Below are 15,712 nucleotides of genomic sequence, written 5' to 3' on the forward strand. Positions count from 1 at the left end.
GTATTGATCTGAGATGAAAACAGAATGTTTTAGAAATGCTGCCTATCTAATAAAACCTTAATTGAAGTATCCTTTTGTTGTCTAGAAAACTTAAAAATAACAGAATCCTGAGCGTTTTATGTTTTATTGCTTGAAGTAACTTTAGATATCTAGTCTCACTCTTACACTTTATAGCTGAATAATGTAGGGGCCTGAGACCTGTGACTTGCTTAAGTTTACATAGTTGATTAATAGAAGTAGACCCAAGTCTAGAATTGGATCACAAGTCAGTTTTCTTATGTGCATACTCATCACATGTTGAATTACATGCTGGGGTATTTCTAACCATGAAATGGGAAGAACGCAGGCCACTGGTTAGAAAGCTATGAGTTTGTACCCACAGCACTTGACGTTGCAATCTCTGGGCTACTACAGAGTTGTTCACTTTATCAGCCAACTATTTATTTGGTATAGGTGAAGTTCTCTTTTATCCTGCTGAATGTGAATATAGGTATCACTTAGACCTAATATTTCTCAGAATGACTTTGCAGTGGCAAGTAATGGGCCTGATCTTGTATTTCAGCTCAAATAGCTATAACTGTACCAAAGACATGGAAGAAACCAAAAGATCGGACCCGAACCACTGAAGAGATGTTAGAGGCAGAATTGGAGGTAAGCAAATCTCTTAAGTTCATATTGAGAGCAGTGGTGCCATTTCATAGACAGGTGTGTGTTTATACCTATTTCTTGAAATAGTTTTTTAAGCAAAACTTAATATATCAAGCTCAGAGACCAATTGTTTTAAGTCCATTTTATATTAGAATTTTAAAAAGATTTTTAGTAGCATGTTTGATTTCATTGAATTCTTGTTTTTCTTTCAAAATACCTCTTTTAAAATAACAAACTTGGCCAGGCACAGTGGCTCACAGCTGTAATCCCAGCACTTTGTGAGGTGAAGGCAAGATGATCACCTGAACCCAGGAGTTTGAGACCAGCCTGGGCAATATAGGGAGACCCTGACTGTACAAAAATGTTTTTAAAAAATTAGCTAGACATGGTGGTGCATACCTGTGGTCCCAGCTACTTGGGAGGCTCAGGTGGGAGGATTGCTTGAGCCCTGGAGGTTGAGGCTGCAGTGAGATGTGATCATGCCACTGCACTCCAGCCTGGGCAACAGAGCTGAACATTATCTCAAATAAATAAATAAAATGACAATTTTTGGTGAACTCTTCTCTTCCCCCAACTAGAAATTTTCTTTGTATTAACTTGATAGAAAGATGATCTGGTAAACAAAAATGGAGAGTTTTTAAAAATGCCATTAGTAATGGTGGTAGAATTAATCTAGTACATTATAAAGAAATTCATTTTGAATCTGTCATCTGTTAACTGCATCCCAGAAACATAACTTTTCTTCATGTGGTTTGTCTGTCTTAAAATAAGGCATGCCAGATTTTGCTTTAGATTAAAACATACCAAGTCCAAGAGATGAATGTGAGGAAGAAACAAGGGCAAATCAGTCCTAAGGATTACTGTAACAATTTCCTTGTCTGTAATCTCAACATCCTTAGCATTATGTATTGAAGCTTATAAATGAAGAGCAATATAAATCTGTATGTAGCTTTTTCCCTTTTTTGACTATTCTTTTAGCTACTTTTTAAAAATAATTTTACTCAAGGTTTAACATGATAATATTAAAATGTAAAAATTTTCTTAAGATAACTTTGAGCGTGTTTAATTCATTCGGCTTTTCTAGCAAGTTATAATTCTTACCTTCTTTGGGCATCTAACAGTACCCCTTGGTTACTTTCCCTGTGCTGTCATTGCTGTTACATGATGCTGTGTTGATGTCACTGTTAGTCTCATAGCAACCACTAAAATGTTGATGGGTGTGATTTCATTGTGGTTATTAGGGTGTAAAAACTGGCAGTAAGATATAGAGGTGCACTCCTTTTGCAGCTGAACAAGGAAATGTTGCTCCTACAGAGAATAAAATACCTTCCAGAGGCATGGGGATCACATACAATCCTGATTTCGTTTTAGATTCAGCTGGTTTTTTGTTATTTTTCTTATCTTATACTTCATGTTGGATTTCTAAGCATTATTGAATATTAGATAGGCCGCTCCTCCCATGCCTTCAAATATTCATCCTAATCTTCAGCTTGAGGTTCAGCAAACTTTTTGTGTAAAGGTCCAGATAGTAAATATTTTATGCTGTCAAAATTCCTCAGATCTGCCACTGTAGCTTAAAAGCAGCCATCAACAATGTGTAAATGAAAGAAGCATGGTTGTATCTTCACAAAACTTTATTGATAGACCTTGAAATCTGAATTTGTATGCCAGGAAATATTTTTCCAGATTTTTTCAGATATTACAAATATAAAAATCATCCTTACCTTGTATGCTGTGCAAAAGCAGGTGGTGAGCCAGAATTGGCCCTTGGGCCGGAGTTGGCTATAAAGCTTCTTTAGCTTGTTACTCTTCAAACACAAGAACTGTTTTGACTTATTTTGAACCAATCACTTTTTCTTAACTTTATACTTTAAGACAAGGCTGAGTGCAGGGGCTCATGCCTGTAATTCTAGCACTTTTGTAGGCTGAGGCAGGAGGATCACTTGAGGCCAGGATTTCGAGACCAGCCTGGCCAACATGACAAAACCCCATCTCTACTAAAAATAAAAAAAATTATCTGGCCATGGTGGTGCTCACCTGTAATCCCAGCTACTCAGGAGGCTGAGACAGGAGAACCACTTGAACCTGGAAGGCGGAGGTTGCAGTGAGCCAAGATTGTGCCAGTGCACTCCAGCCTGGGCAACAGAGCGAGACTGTCTCAAAAAAATAAAGTAACCTAAAAAATTTTTAAAAACTAAAGCAAGACAAAAAAATATTTGTTTTTTTTATACACTGACTTCTTTCAGAAATTCTTTTTTCTGTCTTTCCTAAAACTGAGCTTTCGTTGGCATAGTGTAGTAAATACTGGATGCCATTGTGTTCATTTCCACTAATCAAGCTCCCCGTTTCTTAGATTTATTTTCTCAGCTTTTAAACTAGTTTGTTTCTGGTATCAGCTTATTTGGGTTACATATTAGGTTGTTGCATTATTAAAGATATTTATCAAAATTATAGCTTAGAGGTTGGGCGCGGTGGCTCACGCCTGTAATCCCAGCACTTTGGGAGGCTGAGGTGGGCAGATCACGAGGTCAGGAGTTTGAGACCAGCCTGACCAACATGGTGAAACCCTGTCTCTACTAAAAATACAGAAATTAGCCAGGCATGGTAGTGCATGCCTGTAATGCCAGCTACTCTGGAGGCTGAGGCAGGAGAATCGCTTGAACCTGGGAGGTGGAGATTGCAGTGGGCCAAGATCGCACCACTGACTCCAGCCTGGATGACAGAGCGAGATTCCGTCTCAAAAAAAAAAAAAAAAAAAAAAAAATTATAGCCTAGAAAAGTAAGGATGAAGGATGATTTCATGTTAAAATTGCTGGGCAAAGTATCTTAAAATAAATTTTAAAATTTTAGAGCATTTCATCAATTATTATATGCATAGTTGCCAGTCTGATTTTCTAGCACTTTTAAAAAACTCATTGCATTAAGCATAGAGTTCTGTCAAGTGAATTCTTAACAGGTTCCTATAAAAGGTTTACCTTTGGCTGTCCAGCCAGTGAAGTGATCTTTTTCTTAAATCTGGTTTTCTGCGTAAACAATTTAGGAACTGTTAGACGCTTACAGACTAGTTGACTAGGATTTTATCCTGCTAAAAACAAAACAAAACAAAAAACCCATAATATTTAATTAAGCTATTTTTGTTATTCTCTTCAAATACCCCTCATAGTAATACACCTGAGATAATTCAGTGATTCCGTGTTCTCTGAATTATGGTTTGTTATTCATAAAACTTGTTTCTTTATACTTCCTTTTCCAGTTAGAAATTAAATTTCTGAGTAATGTAGCCTTCATTTCTATGTGATGGACGGTTGTTGATTGTAGATACAGAGAAGAGGATGCGCTGTATTCTCTAAAAAAAACTTTTTCACATTTTATAAGATCTGAAATAAGAATTCTGTATCATTGTATAATTTGGTTAGGTTGCTCTTTAATAAGTTAAATACCATTTACATACTCATATCCCAGATTTATTAAATGTCTTCTTGATGACCTGTACTTAATTATGAGATGGTATTATAAGATTATTATAATTAGACTATACTAGAGTCTAAAATTTTTAAAAATGAGGCTGCTGATTCATGATTCAAATTTGGTAGATCTGGTTTCTTCAATGTTTAAATGATACCAACTTTCTGCCATGCTTTATAAAATAAATTGTTTCCAAACTTATTTTTTTGGAATTTTATGTCTGTCTGTCTTTTGAGGATTTTTATGTACTATCTTTTTCCATGGATTAGTCGGGGGAATAGGGGTGGGGTGGGGTTTGTGCATATTTGCATGAACTTTTTATTTCCATTATTAGAAAGAGTCTAAAAACTGTTTCTATTAATAACATTAAACAATTTATTGGCTTTTCAACCATGATCTGTTATATGGCAAAATAAAATTTGCTAGTATTATATCTGTTTTAATACTATCTAACAAAGAAGTATTTGTCACTCAAAAATTGTTTTAAATGTAATTTCATAGATTATTTGGGGTGAACTACTTTCTGCTATATATGAGACTACTTTACACTATCCTCTGCTGAACCAGCTCCAATTCTTGGCTCTTCTCCTCGTGTGAATTTATCAATTAGAACACCTCTGAGTACTTGTTTCAGAGGATTGTTTTCAGAGTGCTTACCCTTCATGAAAAAGGAGTTCGTGGAGAACTTTGCCTCAAGGAGTTTTGAAGATTCATGAGGCCTTTACAAAACCATTTTTGTTTGATATCTGACACTAAGATGGTCAAAAATAATCTAAGGAATAACTTCAGTTCTTTTTTGCCTTCTGAAAATAGGTGTGATATTCCAGATCCCAGATTTCTCTCTCTTTTTTTTTTTTTTGGCTATACAAGATTTTTCTATATGGTCACAGCCTCAGAGAAGTCTAAGAACAAATAACAAAATAGATTTTAACTAGCAAGTGGCCTTTTTGTAAAATGAGATATGATCAGCTTTGTAAAACTTAGATGCTTTGAGCACTTCTCCAAACCCTCAATTCCACAGCCAGAGGACAGTATAAAAAATACCCTCCAGTGTTTCTTTTTATATTTGTGGAGCTTTCATGGCAAGGGTAGCGTAGTGCTCGTTTTAGATTTCTGACTAGGACTCTTTCATGTTCGTAAAGTTCCATGGATTAACAGTTCTTTCCATTCTAACCTTTGGTACATTTGGATATTATTAGTCTCATGTTAAAGCATTTCAGCAGCCATTTGAATTGTCTTCCTTTTCCTAGGTGCTGAAATGAGAAAAGTCTTTTTTTAAAACTCACCATTCTAATACAACATGCTGAACACAGACATTCTTATCTTGAGTGACATGTTTTCCTTTGCTGTTTGAAGGGGGTTGATGTAGGTTTTTGTGTATATTTACACCCATGAAAAAAATGTAACCTCTTTGTTCATTTATTATTTAGCCTAAAGCCGAAGAGGAACTTTCAGTTGACAAAGTACTTGAATCTGAACAAGATAAAATGAGCCAGGGGTTTCATCCTGAAAGAGACCCCTCTGACCTAAAAAAAGTGAAAGCTGTGGAAGAAAATGGAGAAGAGGCTGAGCCAGTACGTAATGGTGCTGAGAGTGTTTCTGAGGGTGAAGGAATAGATGCTAATTCAGGCTCCACCGATAGTTCTGGTGATGGGCTCACGTTTCCATTTAAACCAGGTAAGTTTATACCTGCCTTCCTATTTACCTCTTTTCCCTCTACTGCAACCTTAGAGAAATGTTGCCTTTTGATAGAGAGATACTGGATGGAAGAAAGAGGTTTATCACAATATAATATTTACAGGACAGATCATCAAGCCTAAGTTAGTGACTAGCAAATCCAGAGAGTTCTGTATTGATGGAAATGATACCCGACACTGGTATTCCCCTTTTACTGGCAATGGAAGAGCATCTGGCAGAGGGAATCAGTTCCAGGCTAGTGGGTGCAGTTTGATTTTAAAAATTATTCTATTTGTTTTAATTGAAAGGGATATAGAGATATTACCACATTCCTTGAGATGGCGTTAGTCATCTTTCATAAGACTCGAACTCTGTTGACAGAAATCACTCTGTAGAACTGAACTCTGAAACAAGATATTGAGTACCTGCAATATGGGAGGTCCCCTGCAGTAAATCTGTATGATAAACAAGTAAATAAGGAATATATTTAATAAACATATGGTAAACAAATACAAACCCTGGAGGATTTATCTTAAGACACCATCAAATGCATTAAACCTGTGACGTAATACTATATGAACCGTGACTGACTTTGAGATATATGGAGAGATTTGGTGTGGATCTGTGAGGAAAGATGGTTCCTTTGATAGAAAGTTTGGGCTGGGTATGGTGGCTTACGCCTGTAATCCCAGCACTTAGGGAGGCCAAGGCGGGCGGATCACCTGAGATCAGGAGTTCGAGACCAGCCTGACCAACATGGAGAAATCCCGTCTCTACTAAAAATACAAAATTAGCTGGGCATGGTGGCACATGCCTATAATTTCAGCTACTTGGGAAGCTGAGGTAGAAGAACCGCTTGAACCCAGGAGGCAGAGCTTGCAGTGAGCCGAGATTGTACCATTGCACTCCAGCCTGAGCAACAAGAGCGAAACTCCATCTCAAAAAAAAAAAAAAAAAAAAAGTTTGGAGTAGGTGAAAAGTTTTCCTTAATTTGCCACATCTAGACTAAGTTTTGCAGGAGGTAGGGTTCAAATGTAAAATACCAGACCTCAAAGATAACCTAGATAGGTGTTTTTCAAACCGTTGGGTTTAATACTATTTAATAGATTGTGAAATTTATAGGTCACAACCAACATTTTAAAAAAGGATAATATAATGAAAAAATGTCTGTCTATTTCATGTAGTGAGAATAAGTATCAGTTTGGAAACTTTGTAGTTATGTATGCGTGTATGATTCTCCTGGGTCATGAGGTCGTTTTATGTCTTACTGTGAGTTGTAGTCAGAGATGTTTGAAAACCAATGACTATTACTTATCACTTTATTTTATATTATTTTTAAATTCTTTTATTTATTTTTTATTTTTTACAGAGGGAGGGTCTCTCTATGTTGGCCAGGCTGCTTTCAAACTCCTATGCTCAAGCACTCCTCCTGCCTCGGCCTCCCAAAGTGCTCCCACGCCCAGCCCTTACCACTTTGATATACTGATCTTTCACTACCAGTAAACTCCTGTTAATGGGCTTTATGAAATTGTAAATTTATGCTATTGTAAAAGTTTTTTTTAAAAACCCTAGGACTGAGTGTACTGAATTGCTTTTGTCAACTTAGGCTTGTATACTGTGTTCAAAAATAAAGAAAAAGATCTAGGCTTGTACCAGGTCACAGAGTACTTGTAGCCATCGCCAGTGTGTCTTAAGAAAATGGAAACACTATTGCTATTTTTAGACTATGTAAATTATATTTTTATATTATTTTATTTTGTTTTAACATTTTGTATATTGCATAATTTATGTTAGTTATATTTCATATTATATTTTAATTCTTTTCATCCATCAGTTTTACAATATAGGCCCTGACTATAATTGACCAACTACCTTTTGCTCTTGTAGTATTTAACAGCAGTAATTGAAAAAAGACAGTAGAAATTGGAACAAAAACAGTTTGAAATTTAGATCCCAATAAGCTACTTTTTAATAAATATAATAGGTAATAAAGATATGGTGGAAAACATCTGGAATATTCTCAAAGACCATCAGTGGGTCTATAACCTACACATTAGGAACCTCTAATATAAAGAGGATCCAATCTGCTATCAGGAAGTAATCTGGAGTCTGATTTTGATTAGTTTTATTAATTAAAATAAGAAAACTGTGATTTTTTTTTTTAGATGAAATTACAGGCAAGGAAGAAAACTTAGTATCTAACTGCTTAGACATTTCATTATCTTAAATAAGTTGTTTCTGTGTTTTGTGTCCTTTTGCTTTTTTTTTTCTCTAAAATAACATTTCCAAGTGAACAACCAAACTATCCGTTTTCATTGAAGCCAAGGGTTTTATCAGGTTTCTTATTTCTTAGTTATTTAAGGGCTTGGTAGTTTATTTAGTGAAGATTATTATATGTCCCTGGCCAAAGGTTGGTTAGTGTGTATGTGAAATGATTCCTACTTGCTTTAGATTATTTTACTACTCAAAGGTATTTAGAAGGGATGAAAGAACAAGTGATGGTTTAAAATCTTCACATATTTCCTGACTATTTCATTGTTCCCTTCTATTTTGTGTTTGTTCATGAAGAGATAAATACTGGAAAGTGTTTTGTACTCTGAGGGGATGTAAGTCATGCATCATTTAATGACGGTGATTTGTTCTGAGAAATGCATCATTAGGCAGTTTCTTCCTTGTGCAAACAAAAGAGTATTTACACAAACCTAGATGTTCTAGCCTACTACACAACTAGGCTGTATAGTATAGCCTGCTGCTCTTAGACTGCAAACTTGTACAGCATGTTACTATACTGAATAGTAGGCAGTTGTAACATAATGGTAAGTATTTGTATATCTAAATATAACTAAACATAGATAAGGTATAGTAAAAATACTATATAAAAGTTTTAAAATGTTACACTGTGTAGGGCACTTACCATGAATGGAGATTGCAGGACTTGAAGTTGTTCTGGGTGAGTGGTGAATGAATGTAAAGACCTAGGTCATTACTGTACGCTGGTGTAGATTTTAAAAACATTAGGGCACACTACATTTATTTTAAAATTTGTACTTTCTCTAATAATGAATTTATTCTTAGCTTACTGTAACCTTTTTACTTGATAAACTTTTAAAATTTTTTAACTTTTTTACTTTTGTAATAATGTTTAGCTTAAAACACACTGTACAGCTATGCAAAAATATTTCTTTCTTTTTTCTTTTTCTTTTTCTTTTTTTTTGAGATGGAATCTCCTACTCTGTTACCCAGGCTGGAGTGCAGTGGTGCAATCATAGCTCATTGCAGCCTCAGCCGCCTGGACTTGAGTGATCTTCCCACCTCAGCCACCTGATAGCTGGGACTGCAGTTGCACGTCACCACGCCCAGCTAATTTAAAAAGATTTTTTTTCCTAGAGATTAGGTCTTACTACATTGCCCAGGCTAGTCTCAAACTCTTGGCCCCCAAAGTACTGGGATTATAGGTGTGAACCACCATCCCTGGCCTTGTTTCTTTATGTCCTTATTCTATAGGCTTTTTTCTATTTTTAAAATTATTTATCTTTTTACTTAAGAATTTTTGTTAAAAACTAAGACACAAACACACACATTAGCCTAGGCCTATACACGGTCAAGATCATCAACATCACTGTCTTCTACCTCCAGATCTTGTCCCACTGGAAGGTCTTCTGGGGCGATAATATTCATAGAGCTGTCATCTTCTATGATAACGGTGCCTTCCTCTGGAATATTTCCTGAAGGACTTGCCTGAGGCTGTTTTACAGTTAACTTTTTTTTTAATAAGTAGAAGGAATATACTCTAGTGATTAAAAAGTATAGTGTAGTAGGTACGTAAGCCAGTAACATAGTTATTTCTTATTACTATGAAGTATTTTGTGTTACACTTGATTGTATGTGCTATACTTTTAAGTGACTGGCAGCACAGTAGGTTTGTTTACACTACCATTAACACATACATGTGAATAATGCATTGTGCTGCCATATTAGGATAGTTACAGTGTCATTAGGCAATAGGAACCTTTCAGCTTCATTATAGCCTTATGGGACCACCGTTGTATATGCAGTTTGCTGTTGATGGAAATGTTGTTTTGCAGTGCATGACATATATAATATAATGCCCTACAAACAGTTGTCTGCCTGTATTCCTCTTTCTAGAATCCTGGAAGCCTACTGATACTGAAGGTAAGAAGCAGTATGACAGGGAGTTTCTGCTGGACTTCCAGTTCATGCCAGCCTGTATACAAAAACCAGAGGGCCTGCCTCCTATCAGTGATGTGGTTCTTGACAAGGTAAGCTGCATACTCAGAGAAAACTAGTTCTTTTTGGTGGGAACTGATTTTAACTATAAGTGCAAATATGTGAAGTATCAGCAGTTTTTAGTCATTGTTAGACTAAATGATATAAAAATATCTAATGTTTAAGAATTTGTTTCCCTAAACACTGTTGGATTTGGAGTTCCTTATAGGTTACAGTCATTTTGGGATTTGGCCCATATTGGACTAGTGTTTTTTTAATGTTTATTAATTGATTTATCTGCTTATTATGGCTGTTTTTTGGTGATATAAAAATTTTGTGTTTGTCGGGGGAAACATACGGCTAAATTGATACAGGGGTCTTTCCTCATTGTTCTAAAAGTTCATTATGGAATTCTATCGGCATTGAGGACAGGTCAGAAATCTAGGAAGGTATTTGGCAGATCAAACATAAGTGAGAATCAACATGATTCAAATAATATGTATCTCAAAATTTCCCTGATAGATACCTCCAGTGATTGAATTCCCCAATCTTGTGCAAACAGGCATCCTTCCTCTTTGCATCTGATCTTAATGGTGCACACAGCAAATTAGTACAGTCAATATTTGTTTACTAAATTAAAAGGAGTAAAGTCAGATCTACTAAAGTAATTTCATGGAAATCAAAGATAAACCAGAGCTGATGACTAAGCTTGAAGTATTCTTGTTTTGTAGAGGAACAAAAATGTAAAAATGTAGAGATTAACTATCTTATGGAATCATATCTACCTCTTAACTGATTTATGCCTAGTGTTTCATTATTGGAATGCTAAGCTTGTGGGAGTTCTTTGTATCCTACTGCTCAAGGTCATAACCAAGATCTGATTTTTCACGCAAAAAAATTTGCAGCCTCCGGCATAAATGGGGTAATAAAGATGTCCAGGAGCTGCTTATCCAGAACTCATTTATATTATTTTACTTTCTTATAGCAATAGGTCTTCTTACTTCTATTGGTGGTATCTAAGTCTTCTCTCCTAGATAGTTATGTGAGGACAGCTGAATGATTGATTAATGGTGCTAATTTGAGGCTACTTCAGTACCTCAGAAGTCAAGTGTTATATCCACCAAATTAGATTATCCTCTTAGAAAATATTCCTGCCTGTCCTGCTGCCTTATCTGTTTATGACTTTGGACACTTAATTAGTTGACTTCTCACTGGTCTGCTTAACTTTGTGTCGTCCATAGTCACATTACATACTTATTCAAAGTCAGATATCTCAGATTAACAAGGCAGACAGTGAAATTTTAAATGAATCATCACCCATGAAATATATCTCCTTTAATACTTATTGTCCACTCATAATACATTCTTTACTAACCATAAGTCTACAGCATCAAAACTAAAATGAGCAGTAGCAGGATTCCTATAGGCAAGTGCTCTATGTCCTGGTGAATATTTTTTTTTTTATTTCTAAAATTTGATGCTAGTGTAGAGGATCTCAAAATGTCTTGTGCCTTTCAGTTGGTCCTCAGTATCTAGTGAGCCAATCTACTGATTATGTATAGCCCCTACTTGGAAATTTAAGGCCTAAATCATTCTCAGGGTGTCGGAAAACCATTGTTTTAGCCTAATGGCTCTAAGGATAGCCCAGGAGAACCTGCCATGGATGAGGTTGGGCTTCTGCTGGTTCCGAAGCTGATGCTTACCGTGTGCTTACCGTTTAAGCTGATGTAACCTTTCAGTCAAATTTTTTGTTATCTTTTGTGGCAGGGAATGCTCTGGAACATGTATTAAGCTTTCTTTTGCTTCTTCATGCAGATCAACCAACCCAAATTGCCAATGCGAACTCTGGATCCTCGGATTTTGCCTCGAGGACCAGACTTTACACCAGCCTTTGCTGATTTTGGAAGGCAGACACCTGGTGGAAGAGGCGTGCCTGTAAGTGCAAGTTCCCTACAACTCACTTAGTTAGACACTGGCACAGACTCCATGAAATCCTACCTCACGGCAAGACAGCAGCTTTTGTTCGTTGATTCTAGTCAAGAAGAAGAAGAGGCAAAGACTATCCTTTCCATACTCATATTAAAGCAAATAAAGAATACACGAGTTGTTTTTACTTGACAGAAGCTAGTCTGCATTAATTTGGTCTTGATTTTTTTTTCCCCCATTTTTTCAATTGAGGTGACCTGCAAATAGGTTTAAAAATAGTGCCAACCATGGCCGGGGATGGTGGCTCAGGCCTGTAATGCTAGCACTTTGTGGGGTCAAGGCAGGAGGATCACCTGAGGTCAGGAGTTCAGAACCAGCCTGGCAACTAAGAGAGACCCTGTCTCTACCACAAAAAAAAAAAAAAAGAAAAGAAATAAAATAGGCCAGGCATGCTGGCGCATGCTTATAGTCCTAGTCCTGGCTACTCGGGAGACTGAGGTGGGAGGATTACTTGACCCCAGGAGGTCCAGAGCCATGATCATGCAACTGTACTCCAGTCTGGCTGACAAAACAAGAACAGGAGGTCCAGGCTGCAGTGAGCCATGATCATGCCACTGCACTCCAGTCTGGGCAACAAAGCAAGACCCTGTCTCTGAAAAAAAATATATAGAGAGAGCGCCAATCTTGATAAGATTCCTGTTTTGTTTTGAGGTGTCCTGATATACTGGAGATCTCTGATGACATTCAGCTAATGATCATGTCTTGTCTTTGTTTCTACAGATTTGCAAAGTGCAGAGCAGGCATGGATTGCCAATTCTGGAACAGAGCAAAGCCCCAACTTGCCCTCCACTGGCGATGTCACACCCACCCATGAAGAGCCTGCCTCTAGGGGTGCGCTGAACGCTTTGTTTTTTGTAATAATAGTCTCTGGTGTTACAATATTTTCTGTTACGCTCTTTTTATTTACTATTGATTGTTAAGTCAAAATTTGAACAAATGACAAGTACAAAAGAGTACAGTATCGGTAAACTGCAGATTGCTGTTACACCTCCAGTGGCAGGCTCTTCAGCGGTGGAAGTGGCATCACCAGTGGAGTTATGCTGGGGCACTGCACTGTGCAAGATTCGGCAGACTCTGCCTACTCCATGCTTTGTAGAATTCAGAAAGCATGGGGAAAGTTGCCAACGATGTTGAATACCTCTTTTCCCCAAGTTAGAATGGCATAGAGAGCAATAAATCTAACATTCTGGAGGAGCTTGGGGTTTGATGTACATTTGCAGATCACCCTGTTACTTCATTTTATATAAGGTGACGCTTTTTGTTTCTCCATCACCTTTTTATTTCTGAAATGGCAATTTTTGAAACCTGCTTTGAATTAAGACTACATTGTCTGACAACAAATGTCACTTTGTAGATATTTAAATTATTTGATTATTTTCCTGCAACCAAACAGTGATAGAATATACTTGAATGCCTACAGTGTGTTGTAGACTTTGTAAAAACTACTGAAAACCACCTGAATTTGAAGCATACTGTTTATTGAGTCATTACCATCACCATTTTAGAGACCTGTGTATGTGAGATACTCTGTTTCTCACACATTTATCTGTTTTCAGGAAATACTAAATTAAAATTTTTTTAAATCTTGAGTTACCTCACCAGCACGTCTTAGAAAGCAGCTTTCTAGAAACCATTTTATACCTTTTTTTCAATATTATTTCCTTTTTTTTTTTTTTTTTTTTTTTTTTTTTGAGACGGAGTCTCGCTCTGTCGCCCAGGCTGGAGTGCAGTGGCGCGATCTCGGCTCACTGCAAGCTCCGCCTCCCGGGTTCACGCCATTCTCCTGCCTCAGCCTCCCGAGTAGCTGGGACTACAGGCGCCCACAACCGCGCCCGGCTAATTTTTTGTATTTTTAGTAGAGACGGGGTTTCACCGTGGTCTCGATCTCCTGACCTTGTGATCCGCCCGCCTCGGCCTCCCAAAGTGCTGGGATTACAGGCGTGAGCCACCGCGCCTGGCTATTATTTCCTTTTTTAATGTTGAATTTTTATTTGTATTATTGTTCGTTTTGGTTTTGGTTTATATCTTTGTTTTGCCAAATATTTGAAATAATGTTGATGCTGTTTTGAATATTCTGTGGATAACAGCATCTGTGGTTATTATCATATTGCCCAATTTTGTTGATAGATGGCTCACAAAATGTATAAATCCTCTTCCAATGTATATTGTCACTTTTCACTACCAGCTTGCTAGTCATTGTTTGCTAATAACTAGTTACAACAAAAAGGAAATATTGTGAGTTTAGAATAAGTGACGTCTCTTTTAAATTATTGAAAATAGAAAATAATTTTTAAAAGTAACTTTATCACAGTGTATACCACTCCTCTGTATACCTACATATGTGAGATCAGTGAGTTATTCTGGTACATTCAAAGTAATGTGACTAGAAGTGAGACATTATCTAGAATTTGTAGTAGCTCCAAAAATATCAACTTTAATTATTTAATTTACTTTTATTAAGCAGTTTTGTTCTATGTCAGAAGCTAGTTTTTAAGTGAAATTTTGATTTCTCAGGATAATGTTGATATGTTAAGCCTTAAGGCAAGTTATTCTTCCAGCCTGTCTCCTAGATAACAGACATTCTCCACTTAATGTGCCCAGCTTACCTTGGTATATTGATATAGATACAGATGGGAATGTCACAGGACATAAATATCAACATATAAAGAAACAAAAATGGCCAGGCACAGTGGCTCATGCCTGTAATCCCAGCACTTTGGGAGGCCAAAGCGGGTAGATCGCTTGAGTCCAGGAGTTCAAGACCAGCCTGGGCAACATGGTGAAATCCTGTCCCTACAAAAAAATACAAAAATTTGCCGGGCATGACGGCACACACCTGTAGTACCAGGTACTTGAGAGACTGAGGTGGGAGGATTGCCTGAGCCTGGGAAGCAGAAGTTGGAGACAGAGGCTGCAGTGAGCCAAGATCGCACCACTGCACTCCAGCCTGGGCAACAGAGTGGGGCTCTGTCTCAAAAAAACAGTAACAAAAATAATGCTGTTTGGAAAAAAGCAACAGCCCTACTCCTCTACTCTTTGCAGTTTCTGATTCCATACTTCAAATAACTTTTTCTAGTTCTCCAAATTATCTTATAATTAATTATCACCTAATAATATTAAAATCTATGTGGTATGCCCCATTATTATCTTAATTAGCCATGACTCTAATACAAACTTTTCTGCAACAGGCTAGGTACGGTGGCTCACGCCTGTAATCTCAGCACTTTGGGAGGCTGAGGTGGGCAGATCACATGATGCCAGGAGTTCGAGCCCAGCCTGGCCAACATGGCGAAGCCCTGTGTCTACTAAAAATACAAAAATACAAAATTACAAAAATATAAAAATTAAAAAAAAATACAAAAAAAAAAAATTAGCCTGGGATTACATGTCTGTAATCCCAACTACGCAGAAGGCTGAGGCACAAGAATTGCTTGAACCCAGGAGACGGAGGCTGTAGTGAGCCAAGATCATGCCACTGCACTCCAGCCTGGGTGACAGAGCAAGACTGTCTAAAAAAAAAAAAAAACCACAAAAACTGCTGCAACAGACTTACTATAAAATATTTTTAATGCATGCTAATGATTTTAAAATGTCATATGCAGCTACGTAGTTTTCAAACCTAAGTGTCCTTCACTGGATAGTAAAGTGCATATCTGTTAGAAATTACCACGAAATAGCATGTCTTTAGTTATTTTTAAAATAAAATTAC

General features: G+C 37.0%; 1 protein-coding gene across 39 annotated transcripts in view; it reads left to right on the forward strand.

The window, feature by feature from the left end:
* Positions 1–15,712, forward strand: part of LOC105483079 (eukaryotic translation initiation factor 4 gamma 3) — a 369,254-nt gene that overhangs the window by 275,481 nt on the left and 78,061 nt on the right. For 21 of the 39 annotated variants that reach the window (XM_071099202.1, XM_011743699.3, XM_011743700.2 and 18 more), the window contains 5 exons: positions 563–651; positions 5,544–5,790; positions 9,937–10,070; positions 11,833–11,952; positions 12,724–12,834. In XM_071099202.1, coding sequence (XP_070955303.1) covers positions 563–651; positions 5,544–5,790; positions 9,937–10,070; positions 11,833–11,952; positions 12,724–12,834 — 701 coding nt within the window. Of the gene's footprint in view, positions 1–562; positions 652–5,543; positions 5,791–9,936; positions 10,071–11,832; positions 11,953–12,723; positions 12,835–15,712 lie in introns of those variants that run through there. The other 18 variants (XM_071099229.1, XM_071099204.1, XM_071099207.1 and 15 more) reach the window with 2 other exon arrangements.

Source organism: Macaca nemestrina, chromosome 1 (assembly GCF_043159975.1).
Source record: "Macaca nemestrina isolate mMacNem1 chromosome 1, mMacNem.hap1, whole genome shotgun sequence".
In the NCBI taxonomy this organism is placed as follows: Eukaryota; Metazoa; Chordata; class Mammalia; order Primates; family Cercopithecidae; genus Macaca; species Macaca nemestrina.